General features: G+C 40.3%; 1 protein-coding gene across 2 annotated transcripts in view; it reads right to left on the reverse strand.

The window, feature by feature from the left end:
* POU2F1 (POU class 2 homeobox 1) overlaps positions 1–20,864 on the reverse strand; it is a 186,590-nt gene extending 165,726 nt beyond the window's left edge. The window contains exon 1 of one of the 2 annotated variants that reach the window (XM_027086422.1): positions 20,802–20,859. Coding sequence is in view for 1 of the 2 variants with exons in the window: in XM_027086424.1 (XP_026942225.1) it covers positions 20,802–20,862 (61 nt within the window). In the remaining variant the exon portion in view is untranslated. Of the gene's footprint in view, positions 1–20,801 lie in introns of both variants that reach the window. The other variant, XM_027086424.1, reaches the window with a different exon arrangement.
* Between the last annotated feature and the right edge of the window lie 5,707 nt (positions 20,865–26,571).

Here is a 26,571-nt window from a genome sequence, read left to right on the forward strand (position 1 = left end):
TTAGCTAAAAACTGGAATCAATACCCTTAAATTATTTTAAACAAAGTCCACCACTTTCTAGTGATGTTAACTTTGGAAAATTACGTAACTTTCTTGTACCTTAGTTTCCACATCTACAAAACAGAGATTCAACAATACCTATATCATAGTATCACAGTTGAGGTGTGGATTAAATTAGATAATTCATGTAAAACACAGCACATGGGCCAAAACCAAATTTGATAACTTGTTATTTTATACTACCCAGAACCATTCTATCTTAAGCTAACACTGCCAATTGAGGTTGTCTGTTAATTTTTCAGCTCACACAACTAACCTTGCTGTCAACTTATTTATCCACAGCAAATTTTGCTTTCAAATTCTTGTAACAGCATCACTTCATGTGCTCAAGTAACTTTTTGCTGACCTCACTATGTTTACTACCCAGCAGTAACTAGAAGCAATGAGGTTTCTGATTCCTTCTTTTTAAATACAATATTTAGTTATTTCACCTGGCACTAGAAGAAGGATTCTGTAGACCATTTGGAGACATGCCTGTAAGAAGACAAATGAGTTATAATGGAAGATATCATTCTGCTAAGGTTATTGCTTTACACTGGCCAATGAGGCAGATGAGTAAAACAGGAAAGGAGGAGAGGTTAACTGCTATCTCCTGGGTGACAATTTCATTACAAAACAAGGAGTCCCTAATGCAAGAGTTCCAGAAGTTGAGTTCTGAATCAGAATGGATATTCCCATAAACATAATGTTGAAGAACTCTGGGGAAGGACTTTAAACCACTGCAAAAAAAGAACCTTCATCAGGACTCTGGGAACATTTGTTAAAGATGTTTGTACAAAAGCACAAGAAAAAGTGAGTTAATAGCTGACTTTCAATTATCCATGAGACACTTATCTTAGAACAAATTAACAATTAATACACAAGCTTACCCAAGGCATAAACAAAAATCATTTATCTGCTGTCCTACATATTAAATCAGGAATGGCAGGAATCCCTTCTCTACTTAACTATTTCATGATTTTAAATATATCTTCCTCCTTTAAAGCAATAAAATTACCAAATATTACATACATATGTGTGTGTACAGGTATATATATAAACACTCCTAAATTACCTCTAAATCATGGCCAGTATTCAACTCTATCCTTTTCCCTAACGTTAATTTCCTCACTACCCTACCAAAGCACACATTTTCCAATTCATCCTTTAGTTTTTTATATTTCCGCCTTGAAGAAGGTTGTCTTTATAGCTGAGGCTCTTAATCAGGGTTCATATATTTATATTCTTATTCTCAGTGAATAGCCTATTCATATACTTTGACCATTTTTCTATTGGGGTGCCTGTCATTTGTTATTGATGTCTAATGATACTTAATAAATTAAGAAAAATTAACTCTATCATTCTTATAGGCTACTAATATTTCTCCATATAACTTAATTATATTTGTAGAGGCTTTTGGCAGGAAGAACCTTAAATACTTTACATAGTTAAACCTATCAATCTTTCCCTAGTATGGCATCTGAGTTGTACGCCATGTCAAAAAGCTTTTCCATGCCTAAAACTAAATAAAAATTCCTACTTTTTGTCTTAGTACTTTTCTGAGTTTTTCTTTGAACATTCAAATCTTTAATCTCTCCAGAATTCATTTTTGTGTATAGTATAAGGTATGACCCTGACACACATTTTTTTTTTCCAAATAGACAACCAACTGTCCTAATACCACCTGGTCGCCCTACCTAATGTCAATTTCCATCACTCCAGGCTCCTAAACTCTGGTTTAATGCTGACAGGAAACTTTCATGTCTGCATTAAAGTGATCACTTTTCAAAGCTTGCTGTTGTTCAAGGAGCTATGTATTCTGCTTTGAGCATTCCCAGCACCTGCTAGAATTAAAATAAAAAAGGGGTCAGGGGATGAGAGTCTCAACTGTGACTACAATGCCAAAATATAACCGTTAAGTCACCACAGCTTTCTTTGTGTATGTACACCTGTACTATGCACTAAAATCACCACCTGAATTGTTTCCCATGGACAGCACTTTTAGATAGGCTCTTTTACTCTGGCAAAGTTTTGAAAACTATACAAGATAAGCATCATTTATTATAACTGGGAGTTAACTATGCCTTACCAGCATGGCAAACAAGAACACCACAGGGGGCTTGCCTGGTGGCGCAGTGGTTGAGAGTCCACCTGCCGATGCAGGGGACAGGGGTTCGTGCCCCGGTCTGGGAAGATCCCACATGCCGCGGAGCGGCTGGGCCCGTGAGCCATGGCCGCTGAGCCTGCGCATCCGGAGCCTGTGCTCCGCAATGGGAGAGACCACAACAGTGAGAGGCCAGCGTACCGCAAAAAAAAAAAAAAAAAAAAGAACACCACAGGGAGTTTAGATCCACAAACAATACAAATTTCAACCTTTCCCCCTTATTTAAAAACAGTTTTTAAGTAGTCTATTTAATCTAGTGTTCTCTGTCAGTGGCAAACAATTAAAAATAGAAATGGGAAGCCTAGAAAACAAAAATTTTTCAGGACGTGCCCAGCACTGTTCAGGGCAAAATACATCCTAACCGGCAGAGAAGGTACATCCTAACCATTAGCATATTTAATTAATTTCTTTGGCCTTGACCAAAAAAGAGTTATTAAGCAACTCTTCTGATAACAATTTGGCTTCTCTTAAAGTGAGATAATGTACTGCTGAATGGCCAAAAATTCTGGTCCACTTCACAATTATATTTCTCATAACAGATTTATAGGTTAACACAAACAGGCATTGTTTCTATTTCTGTCTATTCTGTATTTGGTTAGCAAGAGTCAGTTCTATTGAACTCAATTACCTGTAAGTATGGTAACGAAATCAAGTTACTGCCAATCAGGCCGCCAATGAGCGTGCCCATGTGGTATTACCCTTTGAGGTGCTGCCTGAGTAGCCATCTCCCTGAACAAGATCATCTAACTTCAATGATAAGCACCAACAAATATAATTTCAAACCCAGTGCATATGTATTCTGAAAAGACTTCTTAATAACCTACATTGTGCCCTTAACTCTGTACGAATGTGAACAAAACGGATAAACTTCCTGTCCTCACAGAGCTTATAATCTATACAAAGTTGAAAGAATATTTATGGAAGATTGCCTAAAGGATATGCAACATCTCCATCCTTCTAATTATTCCAAAATCTCTTCCCCTTTTAAGCCACACTCTGTTTTGAATCCTCCTCATCTCCCCACCACGTTAAGTGTCTTTATTAATGATGATGCATCTGGCCTACAGAGGGGCCTTATGAAGTTTGTTGGTGCATGCATAGTAGGACTACTGTAAGGCCACTGTTCACTCCATTACATGGGGTCCTGTTTATAAGGTCTCTGAGGAGCCATTTCCTTCTGATCTTAGTGTCAGGAGTTCTGCTTTTTTAAAACAAAGGTTTGTTTGCTTTCAAATGTTATGAACATAAATTGCCTGGGTTTCTTTTTTTGTGCCATCTACAATGAAGCTTAGAGAAGTATTTGTGCCCCACTGAAAGCAAATATTAGATTTTTATATTAGAATTTTGATTTTATTTTATATTTTGCATTTCTTGCTATAGTTTAGGAATATCTACAAACCACATTAAATTTTGGGGTGGACAAAATGTAACAAATGGATAAAGTTTGCATTAATGTATCATAAGGAAAATGTTCTTTTTAAATTTAATGGATCAGAAAACAAAATCATACGAGAAGTCAAGGGAGACAAAGGATTGAAGTATGATACACAGATTTAAAAAATAAAAACCACTCAACTCTCAATTAACATGGGGTAACTGGAAAGGGAAATTAAGAAGGGAAACAGAAGAAAGATCAGAGAACATCCCAAATAATTTTTTTATTTACAGAAATTAGATCAATGTAGTTAGAAATGACTTTGTGTAAATTTGAACTTATGGTTAAAGTTACATACAATATTTAGAAATATTTATTATTCCACAGGTAGCACTCAAAACAGTAAAAATAAAACAGTCAAAATTGATAAAGAAAACATTAAAATTACTTGATAATGGCCAAAAGGGTACACCTGGAAAAACAAACAGACTGTTGTTATAACCCGTTTCTTATCTGAGCTCTTCCTCCCCACCCCCAAATATTAGGAAAAACCCTATGCATGGCAACAATCTGAGTCTACTGACCTCTCAGCTTTCCAATTACCTGGCATAATCTAGGCAGGTGTTTAAACTCCACGACATGCCAAGATCATGTTTTTGCTAGAGAGCCTCTTTCCTTCAAGGTCACTGTCATCTTTCCTAGCAACCAAGGGACTCTACAATGATGTCACTGCTGTATGTCAACTGGGGCTCACACATAACATTGTTGAGCCATCTCCACTCAGAAGTTAAATTACCTTCCTCCTCATTGTCAGCTTCCTCAAATACCCTGTTCCTCAAACCCCAGAAAACTCCAAGCTTGCTGGGAGGTTAGACCCCAGTTCAATCTAGCACTGAAATGATTTTAAGTCCTGTCAGTTCCACGTTCGTAGGTAGTGAATAAATTCCTAGACTTCCCAATCTGCATTATCTTTCCATTCCTTCTTCACCCCTGTCCTCCCAAATATCTGATTAAAAATTAAAATATCTTAAGAGCAGGCAGAGTAAAAAATTCCCTTCTGTTAAAAGAAACATTTTTGTGCAAAGGCAAGGCATAGCTCTGCTCTCCAGGACCACAGCACCACAGATGACCTGCAACTATTCCCTCTCTATGAATGAAGAGCTAATAGACAGCTGCCAGCAAAGCATCTGACTATCAAGGGGGTACATACACCTAGCACCAGGCAGGGGTCAATGAGAGATCACACAGAATATATGTAGATGTTTTTGCTGATCATTTCTCATTCTTTCAAAAATGCACTATTTCTTATAAACTATGGTTAGTCTGCAAACCAGCTGGTTCCAGATAAGTAAGATCTGGTTGTTGCTGAAGCACTGATAAGTGGATGGGAAATCAGCAACAGATCCAGGGGAAGGAGGGTAAATGCTAATTGTCACATGGAAGGGAACTTTGGCACGCTGGATGCTCCATGAAGGCAAGCAGTATGACTGTTACAATCACAAACTTGACAAACAGCACAATGCCTTGCAAATTGTAGGCATTCAATAAATATCTACTATGAATAAACTTGTTAAATGAAATAGATTATTCTGTAAAGTACTACAAAGAGGCTAAATAACTAGCCCAGTGGCCCACAGCCAGTAGGCGGCAAAGCCAGCATTCAAACCCAAGTCTGTCTGCTTCCAGAGTTGATGCTCTTTTCACTTCATATGTGCTTCCCCTATCAGGAGACTGATTTGCCAAGGATCTCTGGTAGAGTACTTGAAGCCATAGGATAAACATGCTTGTCTTCCTGGAAAGTAAATTTTACTGAAAAGCTGAATAATTTTAAATATTTGATATATAAAACAATCACCAATATATAACAAAAAAGAATAAAGAATTCATAGCTAATAGTTTTAAATTATATGGGCCACCACAGTTTTTCCCAGGTTCTCTCAGGATACAAGTTCATTCTCCTCTGCTATTAAAGGTATATTGCTAGAAAAAAATCTGAGAATCAAAAACATCATTCAATAAATATTTGTTGAGTATCAAATACATAGCAAGCATGTGTTAAATATCAGGGATGAAATGTAGTCCCTGAGGCACAGAGATTAAGCTATTATAAAAAAGAGAAACAAGTTAACCCATAACTAAAAGTAGTAACTTAGATGCCAGAATAGGATCTACAGAAACAGAGAGGTATCTAACTCAGACTGTGCATGTTTGGAGGACATGGTGGAGGCTGAGGGAATGTTTAAGTGTTCCCAGGGTAGACCCCAGCTATATTCTCGTCCCTAAACTGCTATTCAAAAGAGGTATGGGAATTAATTGCGGGGGGGCTACTCATGGAAAGAGAATATTTAAGAAGTTATACATTTTCATGAAAGGGCCAGAACTAGTGTAATACAACAAGTGAGAGAAATCACTGTTTTATCATTAATCATTAGAGAAATGCAAATCAAAACTACAATGAGGTATCACCTCACACCAGTCAGAATGGCCATCATCAAAAAATCTACAAACAACAGATGCTGGAGAGGGTGTGGAGAAAAGGGAACCCTCCTGCACTGTTGGTGGGAATGTATATTGATACAGCCACTATGGAGAACCGTATGGAGGTTCCTTAAAAAAACTAAAAATCGAACTACCATACAACCCAGCAATCCCACTACTTTCTCAGGGCATATATCCTGAGAAAACCATAATTCAAAAAGAGTCATTACCACAATGTTCACTGCAGCTCTAATTACAATAGCCAGGACATGGAAGCAACCTAAGTGTCCATCGACAGGTGAATGGATAAAGAATATGTGGCACACATATACAATGGAATATTAGCCATAAAAAGAAACGAAACTGAGTTATTTGTAGTGAGGTAGATGGACTTAAGAGACTGTCATACAGAGTGAATGAAGTAAGTCAGAAAGAGAAAAACAAATATCGTATGCTAATACATATATATGGAATCTTAAAAAAAAAAGGTTATGGAGAACCTAGGGGCAGGACAGGAATAAAGACGCAGATGTAGAGAATGGACTTGAGGACACGGGGAGGGGGAAGGGTAAGCTGGGACGAAGTGAGAGAGTGGAATGGACATATATACACTACCAAATGTAAAATAGATAGCTAGTGGGAAGCAGCCGCATAGCACAGGGAGATCAGCTCGGTGCTTTGTGACCACCTAGAGGGGTGGGATAGGGACGGTGGGAGGGAGGGAGATGCAAGAGGGAGGAGATATGGGGATATATGTATATGTATAGCTGATTCACTTTGTTATAAAGCAGAAACTAACACACCACTGTAAAGCAATTATACTCCAATAAAGATGTTTAAAAAAAAGCGATAATGCATAATAAAATTTCCTATAATATAAAAAACAAGTAAATCAGTTTTACATTACATTTGAAAAATATACAGAAAAAAATGTAATAAGATGTTCGACTTAGAGCAAAACTATGAAAATTAAAACAATGTTTCATCTATCAACATATCAAAAATTTAAAAGAGACACTGCAGGGAAATTGATACTATTAAATATTATACATAAAATATGTAGTATAGGTAAAAATATAGAATGGTACCTCTCTCAAGGGCAATCTGACATGTACAAAATTTTTAAGTGTGTAATTTTTTTATGCTACAATTCTATTCCTAATGATTTATCTTTAAAAAAACAAAACATAACTCTGTATCTACAACTATGGAAAAAATCTAACATACACCAAAAAAGAACAAGTAAATAGGTTGGTCCATCAATACAATAAAATAATGTGTAACCATTAAAAAGGATAAGGTAAGGTGTGGAAGGATATTTGTGAAAAATTATTAGGTAAAAAGGCAGGTTAGGTTAGTTTTTGAAGAACTGAAACCTGCAGACATGTCAATATTTTCCAGTTTTATAAGATAAGGTGAAAACTGCCCCTCCAGTGACTTCACTGGGCCTCTTTGACTAACCTAAGACGACTCAACCTTGATCAGCTACAGCCACTGTGAGTAATAATTCAACGATCATGCTATCGCTTGTTATTTATGCCACTAGAAGTCACTCAACTAAATAAAGTTAAAAGATCTTAAAAAAAAAAAAAAAAAAAAAGATTAGCCTTGAAATTACCCAGAGGTTGTACCTAGCAAATAAAAAGGACTGTTTATTTACCTGGGTAAATCTTAAAGAATAGGGAACCATGTTTTTAAAAAAAAAAAAAAAAGTAGGATGTACACTGACTCCTTTTTTTTTTTTAATCAATTTATTTATGGCTGTGTTGGGTCTTCGTTGCTGCACGCGGGCTTTCTCTAGTTGCGGTGAGCGGGGGCTACTCTTCGTTGCAGTGCGCAGGCTTCATTGCAGTGGCTTCTCTTGCTGCAGAGCATGGGCTCTCGGCGTACGGGCTTCAGTAGTTGTGGTGCATGGGCTCAGTAGTTGTGGTTCGTGGGCTCCAGAGCACGGAGTTCTGGTGCACGGGCTTAGCTGTCCCATGGCAGGTGGGATTTTCCTGGGCCAGGGCTCAAACCCCTGTCCCCTGCATTGGCAGGGGGATTCTAAACCACTGCACCACCAGGGAAATCTCTCCTTTTTAAATTATGTACACATACATGAGAGGGGCAGGCACACCTGGGGTATGAGCATGGATGTGGATGCACTGTGCATCTAATTAGGGTACATGGGTCTGCACACCCACAGGAGCATTCCAGGAAAGGGGTTCAATCACTGAATCAGCACCATACTGGGTCTTATAGCAGGATGGAACTATTAAGATGTGATTCCAGCATCATGGAACTGGCAATGGCTCTGACACTACAGTCTAATCCTCTGAAATCACACCATGATTTCTTCCAGAAATACTCATAAAATTGTTAACTTGTCTTCTCAGGCTTCTGTGATGTTTACAATGTCTCTCATAACATCAGAGGATTTTCACCAATTCCTTCCTAACTGTGATTGGCATATGAGTTAATATATATTACAGTCGGCCAAAACAGACTTCTTGGCTGACTGCATGAAGAAGCACTCAGAGGGAAGTACCTCTGCACCGTGGTGTAAAGAAAAATGTTTCAGACACAAACACTGTAACAATAAACAGGGTGATATAGGGAAGGATTAAGCAGGGTGTATATGATAGGGAATACCAATACCATTAAAGGACTAACTTATCAGAAACAATAATCAACTGTCATGTTTCTTCAACTGAAAGCTGGCTTAATTACAGCTTGGTGGGGGGAAGGGGAGTAGTAAACAAATCCCCAGTACTTGCCAGCGTATCAATTTTAAGTCACAACTCATTTGAGAAACATTAAAATATTTTACACACGTCCTAATTTCCTATCTAGCCAACAACAACAAAAATAAATGATGCCCCAAATGAAAATTATCTGGATGTTAACATCGGCAAGTAGCTTCAGTTTAAAATATAATTCCAAAATGTTCAGGATTTATGGATTACCAGAATCAGCAATCTATATACAAACAGCTTCAAAATATTTTTATAATCAACAACTGGGTATGCTTGAAAGCTAGGTTAATATTAAATCTGCTAATCAATTGTCCATCTCCCCAAACTGCAAGATGGAGATGAGTGCACCACTGATTCTAGACCACACAATATGGAACTGGGAACTGCATAAGAGCACTAAGGATAAACTCAGAAATAGTTGCTAAATAGTTCATCATTCAACTTGACTGGAAGCAGAAGTTAATGGTTAAGAGCATAGTAATGCTCTTAATTGCATACAGCTATACCAAATAGGTCAGAGACCTAGGTGTACCACTTAGCCTCTTTACACTGTATAGTTTTCTCACCTGAATGATGAAGAGGATGACACCTGTACACACTTCATGGGGTCATTGTGAAGATTAATATGAAAACGCATGTAAAGCTTAGTAACTGGCACAAAGACGTGGTAAACATTATTTATTACTGTTATCACTAGAAATTAATACACTTGTTAGAAGTTATGGAATCTCTTCCACAAATTTTGCCTGTGTATTTGGCCACTAAAAAAGGACAAAGATCATGAAAATAGCCTCATAATTCAGAAATCATATTCAGCTCTACAGCTAAATCTTACTCTTCCTGGACCAGCCAGGCCGAACTTCAGTTCCTTGAAAGTGCCGCATTTTCACTGTTTCAAGAATTATGTATATGTTGCTCCCTTTGCAACATTTTCAACTGCACTTCCTACTCCCAGACTTGAACTGTTAACTTTCAGTCACCCTTCATGTCTCAGTGTAAACAGTGCTTCCTCAGAAGCCCATCCTAAATCCTTTTGTCCAGATTAGGTGTCCCTATCTTACGCTTATGTCCCTATCTTATTCAGAATATTCTGAATCTCCCATATTTTACTCAATTAACTGTGAACAGTGTTATTTAATGTATGACTTGCCCAAATGCTGTAAGCTTTGAGAGGACAGAGAGTATCTGTCTTATTCACTACTCTTTCTCCAGTGCTGGGTGCATGGCAAGGAATAGAAGAAAGCTCTATATTTATTGAATTAAATGAATGCAGAAGGACCAGTCAGGTTGGTTAATTACAATCCAGTTCATGCTCACATATTACAGTTCCTGATTAGCTTACTGTTCTTGCTCATTCACATTCTAGTAAGATGTTTCAAGTTTAAAATCTAAATACTACCATTTCAGACTCCCCATATGTTTTAGCTCTGCTGCTGAGTTAGGATCAAGCCTATCATGTTCTGTATTCTTAATACGTCTATTAAAATGGTATTCAGATGGAAGCCAAGCTACTCAAAGTATCTGTTGTGTTTACTGGTTTTCACCCAAAAACATGTTTTGAAGAACGCCACAGCTTAAAAAGAAAAACAAAGTATGAAAATAAAACATAATTTGTCAATTTAGAATCCTATGGGCCAGAAAAGTCAAGTGATTTGTTCAACATCATAAAGCTAGATAATGCTACAAACAGAATAAGGATCCAAGTTTCCTAGTTCTCTGTTTGTCTTTCCACTGTGGAGCCTTTATGGTGCATTGAGAAGTTGAAGATACTGTAAGCAATAATTTTGAAATGCAACAAGCAATCATTCAATGCTACTGAATCATTTTTTACAAACTTTTTAAAACTATGGATGACCAGACCTCTACTTTTATTAGAAACTCAGGTGGTAAGGTCTGGGCCTCTGCATGCTGAAAAAGTTCCATGGACAAGTTTTATCCCAGCAAAGATTGAGAACCCCTAATTTAATCAATCAAGCATCATTTGCTAAATGTCTGCTCTGTTCCTGGCAGTGTGTTCCTGCTCTCAAGGTTCTTAGGAGGAGACAAGATTTACTTATATAACTCAATTAGAGAAAAAAATAAGACTGTGTATAATGAAGTGCTGAATTAGCTAAATGAACACAAATTAAGTGCTAAATTCAGACAAAGTAGGACAGAAGCACAGGCTTGAGAGATCAGCTATTTGTGGAGATAGACTAAAGGACAGATAGGTCCCGTATGATAAATAAGGATAACTGTTTTCAAACAGTGCACCCAGCAGGAGTCCTAAGGATCCTGTGGAAGGGTCTTAAGGGCCACTGTGGAGAGTAGAGGGAGGATGCTTTCACTGCCCCTGTGCCCATCTCAATCAGAACAGCTCCACTCTTACCTTTTAACATTAAGCTTCTGCCTAAAATTCATTTTGAAAAGAACTCCAATGACCTTTTGTTTGAAAACTCTCGTATTTACAAATGTAAAAGAAGAAGAAGAAGAAAAAAATCAGTGGTGAAGTACTTTGTCCCAGTCACCTGGGGGAACCCAGGTCTCCCAACTCCAAGTGCCACTTTCACTATACCACACCACATACCACGACATTCCAAGGGAGGGAACAGTGTGAGCCTGTGAGCAAAGGTTCTCACAGAGCATCCCAAACACCAGACTGACCAAAACAGTGGGCTTACTTTCAGGTCATATGACAGAACTGTGAAGTGGGAGAGGAGAGGAAAGCCCACGCTTCAGAATAAATATAGCCACCCTCCCAGAACAGCTCTTCAACACAAAGTTTTACGGCGATTTTTAAAAAACTTAAAACCTGATAAAAGAAACTGTTTGTGGTGGGCCTATAAGGGGACTTCCTGGTGGAATTGTTGAGTCATGCTATTTAAGGAAGTAGTAAAAGATAAGAATGCATAGGCAGGGATGGGTGTGAGATAAGAGAATGCCCTGAAATCAAGGACAAGTTTATGTTTGCCACAATGCAATACCTCCATTGTGTAGTTTTCAAGAGTATTGGGGTGTACCTCCCTCTCCCCAGGTGCTGGCTGCACATGGAAATGTACAACCTGCAGTATGGTGTCCCACAGAATCAATTTAAAAGCTAAAGCTTCTCCCTCTCTACAGCAGCACAAGTAATAAAATTGCTGATTTTACTCTTGTGCTCTTGTAAGAAAAACTATTACAGTACTTTAAAAATGCTTCTGCTATCAATTTGTTATTCCCCACAGCATCCCTGTGACAATGGTATTATCACCATCTTATTGTTGAAACAACTATTGAAGCCAGTGTCAAAGCCAAAATGAGATGCCTAGAATTTACAATGTTCAGACTCAATGCTCAGTCCACACTCAAAGTGGCATGAGCATAAATCTCAATCCTATTATTTGTATGTTTATCACACATTTAATTCAGTAAAACTTTCTTGATTTTCACAATAAACTTGCAACCTCATAAGAGCCACCCAATCATGTCTCAAATGACAGGTCTACAATTGAATTTATCGCCTATTCCCCCAAACGGTTCCGTCTTCCAACTCCCCTACTTCTGTTCATGGCACTGCTTTTGATAATCTAAGCTCAAAACCCTGCTATCCTCTTTGACTCTAATTAGCTGCTAAACACTTTAAGGACTTTGATTATGGCTCCTTGGTCCAGAGCAAAAAACTTCAGTGATTCCTTACTGCCAAGCAAATGAAATCCAAACTCCTGCATCACCAACCCACAGCATTCAGAGCTCTCCAGAACAGAGTCCCAACCTGCCTTCCACCACTCTCCAATATGCAGCCTCAGTAATAGCTAACCTAGAAGTCTTGCTATTCCCCAAACACATTCTGTGCTCATTAAGCACATAACCTTGGGAAAGTCACTTAATCTGGGCTTCATTTTACTCAAAAATAAAATGGGCATAATAATATTTCCTGAAAGGAGCAAATGAGTTAATGAAAATGAGAGTGCTGCTATAAATTTCAAGGGACTATAAAAATACACACAGTATCATTATGTCATGGTTACAGTAATTTCATTGTATTTATACCTGCCTTGCTCCAGAAAGGATATAACATAGCCCACATAAAAGACAAAATAACAGGAGTTTAAAGATGGAAGCAATAAAACAAATGCAAAACAAAACATTAAGGACCTAAAATGGAACTGGGAATGAGGCTAAGAAAAATTATGGATACCATAATTGCCTATCTAAACTTTCAGATTAATAATTTGGTCTAAACACTGTAGTTTGATTTGAAAAGGAAATAAAGTCAATTAGTTCAGTGTCCAGAAGACTAAAAACAAAACCATTGGTCAGAAATAAGAGAGTTCTTACTGTAAAGACTAGGCAAGAATTTCTCCCAAAGGTCCTTATTCTGTGTGATGTAACTGGACAATATTCTCAACATCCTTACTATGGATTATCTATTTTCATTACATCATTGTTAGAGTGAAAGCCTCTTCAGGTCCGGTAATTGTCTTATTATGTTTGTATCTCTATAGCTTAAAGCAATTAGTCAACAAACCACATACCTTAATTTTTATATACTGGTTTCCATGGATCCAATGTCTCCCTTCCTATTTCAAATCAACTTGCACACCACCATATTAATCCTAGAACACTGACCGCTTTTGTCATAGGATTCCTTACTTCAAAAACCTCCAATGGCCTCCCTGCACATAGAATACCTCATTTTTTACGTATACAGCACAATCTTGAACACAACCTCCCTGGCAATGTCTTCCCATTCCTCTAAATTCTTTTCACCCGTTTAAATTCAGCTTAAAAATCTCACCTTCTACTAAAAGTCTGCTCTGACTAGCAGCAATGTGGTAGAGGGAGAGATGGGGGCATGGGGAGGAGGAGACTAGAAAGTCTTGTGTTCTGGTCCATTACTCAATAGTGAAGAGACTGTGGGCAAGTCACTAAACCGCCTGAGAATAATGCCTCCTCATCTGTAAAGGTTTTAGGATAGATTGTATCTAAATTACCTTCCAGCTACAACAGTTCTAGGATGCTTTGGTTCCTACACACTTGGACACACTTTGATTTCTACTCTGATCATTATTATCTATTATAAATTTTAATATGTAATTACAATTATCCCTTGGTAACCACAGGTGATTGGTTCCAGAATCTTCAAGGATACCAAAACCCAGGGATGCTCAAGTTCCTTATATAAGAGGATGTTATATTTGCATATAACTTATGCCTATCCTCTTACATACTTTAAATCATCTCTAGATTAGTTATAATACTGAATACAATGTAAATGCTAAGTAAATAGTTGCCAGGTACAACAAATTCAAGCTTTGCTTTTTGGAGCTTTCTGGAATATTTCTTTCCAATATTTTCGATCTGCAGTTGGTTGAATTCACGGATACCAAACTCACCAATGTGGAGGGCCAACTGTATATACATTGCTTTAAAATTTTTCCCTGCTAAGTAAATGCCACAGCAGTCTTCCACAGCAAAGTCTTATATTCCCTTGTTAGCCCCAAAGACAACTGGCATAGGGACCACGTACAAAGCAGCAGATATTTTTTTGCAAGCTAAGAAATGTTTAAATAATTATTTTTAAAAGGTTGATTAAAATATACTTGCCTACTGCAGTATGAATCAGCAAAAAAAAAAAAAAGCATTTTTTCACTAAGCAGACTATTAAAATAAGTATACTAAAACAAGAAAATAGCTAAGTCACTTTTCTCTAAAAAATATATTCACTCTGCAGATTGGAAAGCTAGTCAGTACAACTCCGTTTCTGGAGGAGATGACCACGTGTTAAAAACAACTGAGCTGTTTTGTTTTATTTTTTGGCATGTGGGATCTTAGTTCCCTAACCAGGGATCAAACCCTCGCTCCCTGCCTTGGAAGCTCAGAGTCTCAACCACTGGATGGCTAGGGAAGTCCCAAAAACAATTGAGCTGTTTAACATACACAACAAAATGTTCACTTCCTAGCCATTCCTGTTTATACCTTCTGTTGCAATGAGAAAGCTCACCAGTCCAAAGAAAAAAAGGCCTACCCATAATTTTTATTACTTTACCAACTTAATGATTTAACTTTATATACTAGAGCTATGTATGACTCCAACATAAAAAACCAATAAAGTTACACAGAGAATTATGAAATAAATCATGTGACAAATTAAACTGTACTTGCAAGGACTTTCAATATCACAGGCTGAGTAAATCTACTACCAACATTCACACTGAGCTAAGTTTGGTGCTTCACGTTGTCATTTTAAAAATTAATATTATGTATCCCCTTCTGGATGAATATCTAGTTTCCTGGATAGTACTTTTAAAAAGAATCTGATAAATCTAGAGGCTTGCTGATTTTTCTTTTGCTCATTGCTAGGCCTATCTGCAAAATCTAGGCAACACTGAAAACTTGAGTATTTGCTTAACTGGGGAAATAAACAAAAACAAAGGCGTTTTATCAGTCACTGAGTACAAATATCTTATCAATGCTCAATAAATTAATATCCTGCGGTAAAAACACAGAACTCTATAAACAGAGCTTCTTCACATCAGAGGTTCTGAAACTCAAGACAATTCTCATATTCCAAATTCTAAATATACTGTACATGCATCAGTAAGTCAAGCACTGGCTCCACTCATGCTATTTTTATTTCCATTGCTATTACCGCTGAAAGAGTTTATAAGGGCTCACTGCCAGTTTAGAACATAGTCAGAAATATTTCAGTACAAAACAAAACCAATTTATTCCTAAGAAGAAATATAAATCTATTAAGTTATTCAACTATCTTTATTTACAAAATGTCAACAATGTGCAAAAACATTCAGCAAAAGAAGATGGATAAGTAATCTGTGAACCATAACTATTACCTCTTTCAACCCTGATTTCACTCAAAAAGATATTTTTAAGCAACACAATCAGGATAAGAATTAAGCAAAATTCTGGCCCAAAGAGTTCCCTTATAAAGAGGAAAAGGACGAAAGGATTCATTTAGGAGGGATACAGAAACTCAAATAAGGCAGATGTATAACAATCAAATCCACACTCTAATATCTAATATTAGATTTCCTTGAGAAATAAGTAATAAACATGTTTGCTCAGGCATTTAACATTAAAGGAGGCAAAAGAAACAAGAACATGGGTGGCCAAAAAGAGACATGTTTTGTCTGTGACTTGTTCTGCAAACAATAATTATTTAAATAGTTCTAAATACAATCATTTCCATTAGGAAAACACATTCCTGCTTAAAATTAGGCTTCATAGTAAGTCTTTACTAATCACAAAAACTGTAACTGAACCAACACCTGTATAAAAGCAAATTAATGACAGTCATACACCAGTATTTTAAAAGAAAATTAATTTTAATAGTGCTTGAAAGAAGACTAAAGCTGTGGGCTTTCAACATTAAAAACAAAACAAAAATAACTGATAACATTAAGGCAATCACTACTACGTATATTATAGTCCTCCTAGTACAAAGGAACAGACATTCATGAAAGTGAGAGACCAATTTTAAAAACACAACTTAAACACACAAACCCACACACCTAAACTCAAGATCAAGCAATACAGATTCAAGAAATTTTAAATGTTTCATTTTTAATGGCAAATACTTATGAAAGGCAACATTCAGATTTCCAGTTCTGTCATTTTAGAACCACCTGCTTAAGATATTCAAGGCTCCTTTAAACATCTTTGGTGGCTTTATAAGAGCAATTCAACATTGAGTCCTAAACTTATTCCAAAATCCACTGACCAGATGAATAACAGATTAACAATTACTTCAACCTATGCAGCAATGAAACACATTTTATTCCTTCTTCTTTATACTGCCTATCAAAGCAGAGAATAGTGAATTTAAAATATGGCAGAATACGACACCATTTAAACCTGAATAATAGTCGCTATTTGTTTTTTCCTTGACTACTGGGATTTTTGACAATGACAAAATGAAAGGAATTAGAAATTAGTTTGGGGCCGAGGTTGAAAATTACTTGAACAGTAATGGCTTGGAAAAACGGTCCTTTTAGAAATTAAAAATATTTGGTCAGCTGTCACATAAATTTTCAAGACCTAAATTCATAAGTACCATTATAATTACTAGATGGGGCAAGTTAAGAAGGAAGTAACAATGGGTTTTCTGAAAACTCGTGGGAAGCCACCTGACAGATACAAAAGGAGACAGGCAGGTTATAAACTTATGAAGGCTCAAAAGTAACCTAAAATACTCTATCAAGCTTGGCTCACAAGTTAGAGTTAGGAATAAGTCACAGCAATTCTACCACATTCCCAGGACATTTTAATCATCACTTTAAGATAAACTAGTTAAAAATATGATGGAAAATGTCTGACAGGAAAATATAATAGGTCAAAAATCATATGTGGAATCACTATCTCACAGTGGAACAATTTTAAAAATCACTAATCAATCAAAATAAAATGCACAACTTGTCTAGACTAAATTAAGACAATCCAAAAAGAATTCTGAATTATTTTTTTAAAAATCTGTTTGCAAAGCACATGCTTTACTGTAAGTATTCTACCTTATCTTAAACACTATAATTTCAACGTAACAGAATATACAGCCCTCATCCTCATCAAGTTCACTTTACTCATTGAAATAGCTACTGAGGCCAATATGATCTCTCCTTTATCCCAGGCTATGCTCTGATTAAATCAAGAAACACAGCTTCTTACCGGAGTTTGGGGGATTATAAAGAACCTATCTAAAGCATGCTCATGGATCACTTCTGTGATTATACTTATTTAAAACCATAGTCTCCAAATGAGAATTTGAGGAAATGAATTTTTACAATAGCATGGAAAGCCAACCAAAATATAAGGCCAGTTAACAGTAGTCATCCTTTCCTGTATCACAAAAACTGAAGAAAAAAATTTTGTTTGTAAAGGCAACGTACATTTTATCATCTTGGATAAAATATCTACAGCCTTGGTAGTGGTTAAATTGCAGCTATAAAGGAAACTGTCCTGAGATAAATGGTTTTCCTATGAGAAGGTTTCACTGCTACACTTCACCTCGGGACAATAAATCAAATTAGCTGCACCTTGTCCTCTGTTCAATGACATCATCAGTTTGACCACATCTTGGGAATCGGGTGCAAACACATATGCTATTGAAGGCATGAAATCATATTACTGTTTTTTGGTCTATCCAACCTCATGCTTCAGGTCTCTGAAGCAGTTATTCACCTGAACATTCTCAGGAAAGCTACAGATTTTTTTTTTCCTGCTGCATTCAGGGCCAGCATACTGGAGGTAAAAGAATAGTAAGAACTGGTTATTTGAAATTGGCTTGCTTTTAGCCCATTAAATCTAGAATTTTGTTGTCAATTAAACTGAAGATTAATGTCTCACAAAATATGTATCTCGCAAACGACTATCAAGTGCCTTAATATAATTTCAAAGATTAAACACATTGGTGTTAAACAACACTTCTCTGATACTTTACTAGCCGGGGTTAAAAATCCACCAATGAGAAGCAACTCCATGTTTTTAATAAAAACACATTAGAACTATACAAAATTAAAAAGAAAGAAAACTTTACCGAGGGAAAGCCACCAAATCAAAATTACTATTTCTTTAAATAGCAAAAGTTTACCTGCCTTTCACAGACCAAATGTCCTAAGTCTACATAAAACATAAAATCAATCCTGGCAACTTAAAGAACGAGGGGTCGGTGTGCTGGGAGGGGAGTAAGTTCCAAGATCAGGGTAGACACAGTGCCTGTGTTTATTCTTCTATTTTCACTCATTTAACCATGCCACAAACACTCAAAAAAAACCATAACCCCATTTCTGTTTTCAGGAGTGCTACAATTAAAATAAGCAAGTCTATGACAGTGATAGCACAAAATTAATATCAGCCCATTTTAAATTAGAATGAAGAGGCTGAAAAGGGAAGGCAGCACTGAGGAATTTTTAAAGTGCTGTTAATTGGAATTTCTAAAATACCTACCTATTCTACAACTCCTAGAAAAAACTACTGGTTTCTACAAATCCTGCAGACCTTTACAAAGCCTGAAAGTGTTTAACTTGGGGGTAGGAGCCAAGGGGCAGGGGTGAACTAGCCCCAAAACAAAGTGATTTATTTGTATTAAACCAAAATAGGTTTCATTCGCCTCTGAAAATGAGAAGTCATGGATTTTTTTTTCTTAGGCCCAATATTACAGCAAACTCTAAGAAAGTCTTTTTAAGAGAAAACAAAACACGACAGAGCTGATGCTTATTAGCTCGGAGCTGTCTGAACGCTGCTAAGGCCCCAAGAGGGTTTGTTTTGCCCGCGGAGTAGGGGTATGTGTGTGGAAGTTGGTGGGGGGGCGAGAGTCATTTTGGTTATTAGTAAATAAATCAAGCGGCAGAGAACATGAGGCCTAGGCCACTGCTAGAGGAGCCAAGGCCTAGCTCTCCCCCTTCTCTTCCCAGCACAGCCTGGGTTTGATCTCAGAGCCCTGTGGATTGCCAAGGAAAAAAAAAAAAGAATCATATCGAACCACAAAAGCACATGGGGCGAATGTAAAATATAAACACGGCGTTGGGCTGTGAGTGGCTGTTATTAAAGGTCTGAATTACTAAACATGAGAGGCGGGGAAAGCCAGGCGGCCATTTCAATAATATAAACCTCCCCGAATTAGACATTATTCAAATGAGAGAGGTTCAGCTAACCAGAGAATCGAGAGGACCCAGCACCCAGCAAGAAAACAGGAGTACAGAACCAGGGAGGGGGGATCCCCGCCCCTACCCAACTCCCAGCCGGAGAGGGGAAACCAAGAATATTATCAACTTGTCAGCCCAGCCGGCTCTGGGGCAGGGGCAGGAGAGCAGCGCTTTACATCCGAGTTCCTGGAAGGCCTGCGGGCGCTTCTGGGGCCTGGGAGCGAGAGGCCCTCGAGGGCCCCGGGCCCCGTCGGTCCGGGTCAAGCGCAGAGGCGGAGGGGGGGCGGGAAGGGGCAGGGGGAGACAGAGATCAGACCGCGCCAAGCACCTTCAGCCCAACTCCCTCGGGAATCCACGGCCGCCCGGGGACAGGGGGCTTTACCAGCACCCACTGAGACCCCTTACCGCTGGCCCGGAGCACATGGGGCGGCCCGGCAGGACCTGCCCCTCGGAGAGCAACTTTCCCCAAGGGCCGCTTTCAACCCAGTCCGCCCCCAAGGGGGAGAAGCGGACCCCTGCGCGGGCTCCCCACCCCCTCCGCCCCGAGGCCACCTCGCAGCGCCCGCGACCGCTCACCCCTACCCACCTACAGCGCAGGCCTGGCTCGGGTCAGGCCGCTACACTGGAGATAAGTGGGGCGCGGCCGAGGTGCCCGAGTCCGTGACCCCCGGGCTCAGCCCCGCTCGGACCCCGGTGCGGCGGCGGCGGGGCTCGGGCGCCGGCGGAGCGCTCTCCACGGGCGCACCCCCGGCCGCCCTCCGGGCCGCCCCCCGCGGTGGGAAGCGCCCCCCCGCCCCGGCCCGCTCCCGGGGGGAGGACGCGTGCGGCTGTCCGGCCGCCGGGGTCCGCTCCGGCCCCGCCGCCTCCCCGGCATTGTGCTCGCCGCCACCTCCATTCCCCCTCCACGCCCCCCCCAACCCGCGCCCGCCCGGCCCGGGTCGCCCGCCCGCGCCCCGCCGCGCCCCGCCGCCCCAGCAGCTATGAATATGTAAAATGCCTTTATTGTCCTCTCCCTCTGCCCCGGCCCCGCGGCCCCGCCGCGGACCCGCTCGGGTTCGGGCTCGGCGGCGAGGAGGCGGCGGCGGCGGCCGGCTGAGAAGGAGGGCCGGTGCCGGCGGGCGGGCGAGCCGGCAGCGGGGTGGGCTGGGGCAGGAGGAGCGCGGTGGATCGCAGCCCCCTTTGCCCCTTGTCTTCCCCCTCCGCCTGGCCTCTCCGAGCCTCTTTCCCCCTCCGTTCGGCGCCCGGCGGGGGTTCCGTGCTCCCCGGCCCCCCATCTCCCCGCCGTTAATTATAATAATCCTGAGTACTAATAAATTATGCTAAGTCGCGGGGGGGGGGCAGCGGGAGCCGGGGTTGAGTATGAATATGAATATGTAAAATGCTGTAATGATTACCTGCTGCTGCTGCCGCCGCGGCTGAACTCTCATCTTGACTCGCTGCTCCTCCGTCCGCCATTTTGAATATTTTAACCAAAATCGCCCGGTCGATAAACCCTCCCTCGCTCCGGCTCCCCTCCCCCCTCCCGCCCTCCATGCCTCCTCCCTCCTCTCCGCCCCCTCCCGCTCCCTCCTCTCCCCGGGCGCGCGCCAGGGGGCGCGCGAGGCCGTCCCCTTGGAAGAGCCCCACCCCTTCGGACGCTCTGCGCACGCGCCCCCTGGCCGCTGTGGTTCTTCAGTAGCTAAAGCGCCCTCAACCTGCCAGTCACCCCTTCGCTTCTTTTTTCCTTCTGGGCTCTACACATGCGCGACTTTCTCCGCGCGCCTGAAAAGCAGTCCGCGCATGCGCTACTTCCCCTTGGCTGCCTCCCGTTGCGTAATCTGTGAAGGGTAGTACAGGGAGCACTTGTGCCTTGTTACTATCATCCCTACTCCTACCGCCTCACTCCCCTCCCAGTTTTACTCCGGTTTCCCCCAGTGGCATTCTAAAAGAAGCGCAGGGGACACAGCGGCCAAGAGGGTGGAGAAGCGTGGAGTATCGGTGGGCGAACCAGCGCGCGTCTTCTACGCTGCGCACTTTTTAAGGCTTTCCGTGCTGTTGAAACACTGACAACAAAGGAGGGGCCGTTCCCCTCTAGGTAATTTCCGGCCCTGTGGGCAGGTAGGGGCGGAAACGCCTTCCGCGGGGAGCAGGGCTGGAGGCACCTGCTGGGCCACGCGCGGGCATCCCGCTTTAAATTTGAATCCGAACTAGTCCCCGCCCCCAGCTCTGCGAATGCTGGAGACCCGGCCCCGCTAACGCAAGGGGGAGTGTCCTGTGGTGGTTTTAATTAGCCCCAAATCTGTTCTGCTCTATTTGTGTCTAACACCCGGCTAGCTTCCTCGCTAGCTGGGAGTTTCATTAAGTCGCTAATTCCCGCCCCTACCCTTGTTTCACGCGTCTCGCTCGCCGCTCACCGGATCGTAAGAAATAGCCGACCCCCCGACCTATGGATTAGGCATTCTCCCTTTCCTTTCGCTTAGGAACATCTTTTAAAACCTAACAGTAAACTGGAAACCGACGACCTAGTAAATAAAAATGTCGAAATCAGCGGTAGCTTCATCATGAATTTTACTTTGCTGCTTCTCAGAGTAAATATGAGGCGTTTTCCGTTGTAAATATCTTTTTTTGTAACTAGTCATAATGTTCTAAGATTTCTTTCTTTGTAACTAGTCATAATGTTCTAAGATTTCTTTATCTTTAATGGTAGATTTTCCTGGACAAGACCCTGGTCTAATTATTTTACGAATTTTTAAGCCCTATGATTTCCCCATGTTTTTTAAAGAGAAGTGTACTGTATTTCATGGTTACCAAAGTAAAAAAAAAAACTAGATAGTCTGTCTTGAGAAAAATGACTGTAAAGTTTAAATTGGGTAGGATTACAGATTCTACACTGAGAAAAAAACTGATCTCTAGGAGATAGCCAGCAGTTATTTTAATGGCTAAAGTTTTAATCATGGGTCTTAGCCTGCTAATTGAATTTCTTACACTGTGCAAGTACATACAGTTAAAGCTATTGTCAATGACAGCCAATGAATTTCAGGTGGCATTGATTTATTCATGGCAATTAAGCCCTAGGGTGTATGCATGACTGTTTAAGCCAAATAATTGGGCTACCCTATAATCTAATTATTTCAAACTACACCAACCAACACACGGTTAAGGAAATGCAAAATTTAATCATGTTACAATTAATCTGTAAATATGGCCTGAGTTATATTCACCAGCATTACTATACGGAAAGTCTCAGAATCATCAACCTATTTGAAACAAGAGTTAAGTACATGGCCCTGGTCTGAGGGCAACAAATTTGAAATCATCTTAACTAAAAGAAACGAAGTCAAATACCCTTATTTAAATTCTTATCTTCTGTTTAAACTTTGTTTTGTTCTTTGTTTCAAAAAGTAAATTAATATGACTTTCAGAAAGTAATTGAAGCCAGTGCATGTGCTATTCATTTTTTATTATTTTATGTCCATAAAAGGAAATTTTTATGGAATGAATTGTTATGTAAAGAATAATAGCTCTGTGAGAAAAAAAAAAAGCTTACATAGTCTGTATCAATGATTCATTTTCCTCTTGATGATAATATTTATGTTCCCAAATGTGTGCCCAGGGCCTAGCATAATACCTGAGCATAGTAGTTACTCATAAATATTTGTTGAATAAAAAATAATGAATAATACAGTTTTATATGTTAGGATTATTTTAAAAATTGATCAAGTCATTTATTGAACAAATATTTATGAACATCAGCATTCTGCCATAAACTTCACTAGGTGCTAAGGATATGAAAACATGTAAGATACTGCTTTGACCTCAGCAAACTCAGTGTATCAACTGTTTTTAATCCTCACAACTCTGGGAAGTAGGAACTCTGTTTATCCCCATTTTCCAGGATGGGGAAATTAAGACATATAGACGTTATATAACTTGTTTGTATTAGGGTTCTCCAGAGAAACAAAACCAATAGGAGATATATATAACTTTATATATATGAAAGAGATCTCTAATAAAGAATTGGCTCTTACAATTACAGAGGCTGAGAAGTCCCCAGATCTGCAGTCTGAAGGCCTGAGAACCAGTGGTGTAAGTTCCAGTCTAAGTCCAAAGGCCTGATTCAACTTTATGTTCTTTCTACTACGATCCTAATCCCCTAATATCCATTTCCATACATGTTCCCTAGATTTGTTTCTGTATAAATTAGAAGACTCAAGGAGTTCTTTTTTTTTAATTTAATTAATTAATTTATTTATTTTGGGCTGTGTTGGGTCTTCGTTTCTGTGCGAGGGCTTTCTCCAGTTGCGGCGAGCGGGCGCCCCTCTTCATCGCAGCCTCTCTTGTTGCGGAGCACAGGCTCCAGATGCGCAGGCTCAGTAGTTGTCGCTCACGGGCCTAGTTGCCCCACAGCATGTGGGATCTTCCCAGACCAGGGCTCAAACCCATGTCCCCTGCATTGGCAGGCAGATTCTCAACCACTGCGCCACCAGGGAAGCCCCTCAAGGAGTTCTTTTGAAGTGCTGTGCACTCCCTCATAAATCAAATAATACCCAGTTCATGATGGGCAGCTCAGGTCTCGTGGTAATTTGGTGGCCCATGGTTAAGCATTCAGTCTCTACTGAAGTCCAGTAGCAGGCCAAGAACCATTTCCCCAAATGAGAGTAGTTATCTATAGAAGATGGCAGGGCTTTGCTCTAAAATTCTAATGGCCTGAGGTGCAGTTCAGCTGTTGGGGCCTAGCAGCATCCCTACCTACCACTGACACTTCAAGCACCTTTGGATCTGCTGGATCCTATGGCCCAAGTGGCAGAGCAGCTTGCACAGCTGTCTGGACCTGCTGCAGAGCTTTCTCTTATTCTGGGTCTCATTCAAAACGACCAGCTTTTTGAGTCACTTGGTAAGTAGGTTGGAGTAACACACCCCAAGGAGGGCTTTGTTGCACCCAAAATCCAAAGAGGCTCACTAGGCATTGTGCCTCTTTTTCAGTTGTAGGATATCTTGACGTGCCCCACACCAGTGGACCCCTAGAAATTTCACTGAGGTAGAAGCCCCCTGAATTTGTGTCAGACTTGTTTCCCACCCTCTGACACGCAAATGTCTTACCAGTAAGTCTGAAGTAGTTGCTACTTCTTGCTCGCTAGGTCCAACCAGCATGATGTCATCAGTGTAATGGACTAGTGTAATAGCTTGTGGAAGGGAAAGGAGAGCAAGATCCAGGGAACTAAATTATAATGCACAGCTGGAGAGTTGACATACCTCTGAGGTGGGACAGTGAAAGTTTATTTGCTGAAAGCAAACTGCTTCTTGTGGGTCTCATTAACAGGGATGGAGAAAAAGGCATTTGCCAGATTAATAGCTATATCTCAGTTTCCAGGGGATGTGTTAATTTGCTCAAGCACTGAAACCACATCTACAGCAGCTGTAAGTGGAGTCACCACCCAGTTAAATTTACAGTAATCCACTGTCATTCTCCAAGATCCATCTGTCTTCTGTATAGGCCAAATGGGAGAGTTAAGTGGGGATGCGGTGGTAATAACCACCCCTACATCTTCCACATCCTTGATGGTGGTACTAATCTGTGCAATCTCTCCAGTAATGCAGTGTTCCTTTTGGTTTACTATTTTCCTAGATAGAGGTGGGTCTAGTGGCCTCCACTTGGCCTCTCCCATGTAATAGCCCTCATTCCACAGGTCAAGGAACCAATGTGCAGATTATGCAGCTGCTTCCATTTTCCAGGATGGGGAAAAGTGAGGCATAAAGGTGGTAAGTAACTTGCCCAATGTCACACCACTATTAAACAGTAGAGCTGAGAATCAAACACAGGTCAGGGGGACTTCCCTGGTGGCGCGGGTGGTTAAGAATCCGCCTGCCAATGCAGGGGACATGGGTTCGATCCCTGGGCCAGGAAGATCCCACATGCCACGGAGCAACTAAGCCCACGAGCCACAAGCACTGAGCCCACGCACCATAACTACTGAAGCCTGCGCGCCTAGAGCCAGTGCTCCGCGACAAGAGAAGCCACCGCAATGAGAAGCCCACGCACCGCAATGAAGAGTAGCCCTCCGCTCGCCGCAACTACAGAAAGCCGGTGTGCAGCAACAAAGACACAACACAGCCAAAAATAAATAAATTAATTAATTAAAACAAATAAATAAAATAAAATTCCATGATTAAGAAAAAAACACACAGGTCAGGGGCTGTACTCTCATAACACTATGCCACTTGCTTTGGATCAGGCAAAATCCTGGAGGTGCATATAGTTCATGTGGGAGGAGAACATATTAACACATAATGTCCTTGTATGTAATCTCATTATAATAAAAATATAGACATGGATGCAAACTTATGTTCACACAAAAACATATACACAAATAGCAACTCTATTATAATTACCAAAAACTAGAAACAATTCAAAGGTCCTTTAACGAGTGAATGGATAAACAAACTGTGGTACGTTCATAACGTGTAATACTATTCAGCTGTAAAAAAGAAAACAAATCGAATTATTGACAGGTGCAACAACTTCAGTGAATCTCAAAGGCATTACACTGAGGGAAAGCAGAAAAATCTCAAAAGGAATCATATTGCATGATTCCATTCATGTGACATCCTTGAAACAACAAAACTGTAGTGATAGATCAGTATTTGCCAGGAGGTAATGGTGGGAGAAGGCATAACTATAAGGGTATATGGGAGGCTTTTTGTGGGTAGTGGAGTTGTTCTGTACCCTAACTGTGCTGGTGGTAACACAAATGTATGCATATGGTTTTATATATATATATATATATATATATATAAAATCACACATACACAAGGTATAGAAGTAATACAAGGTTATGATGAGTCTGCCTAGCCCGCCTAGAAGTTACTGTTACTAGATGTTCCTTAGGTAACTGTGGTAATGTGTGGCTGTGAATATATCAATCTAACCTGCTGAAGGGTAACACATAAGCCTTTGCAGCCAGGTGTGGCCATGCGACTAAATTTTGGCTTTTGAGTTTTAAGGAATTGTTGGGTGGGCTTTCTTGGAGAGCTCCTAAAAGAAGCAGTTCCTTTGTTCTTCCTTTTTCCCTTCATGCTGCCTGGAATGCAGATGTGAAGACTGAAATTCCTGCAGCTTTCTTGGGCAATGGAGTACCATTGTTCTCAAGAGAGCAGACCGTGTTAGGAGAAACAAGCAAATCAGAT

Source organism: Aethalodelphis obliquidens, unplaced genomic scaffold (assembly GCF_003676395.1).
Source record: "Aethalodelphis obliquidens isolate GAN/ISIS:26980383/991018 unplaced genomic scaffold, ASM367639v1 scaffold55, whole genome shotgun sequence".
NCBI lineage: Eukaryota > Metazoa > Chordata > Mammalia > Artiodactyla > Delphinidae > Aethalodelphis > Aethalodelphis obliquidens.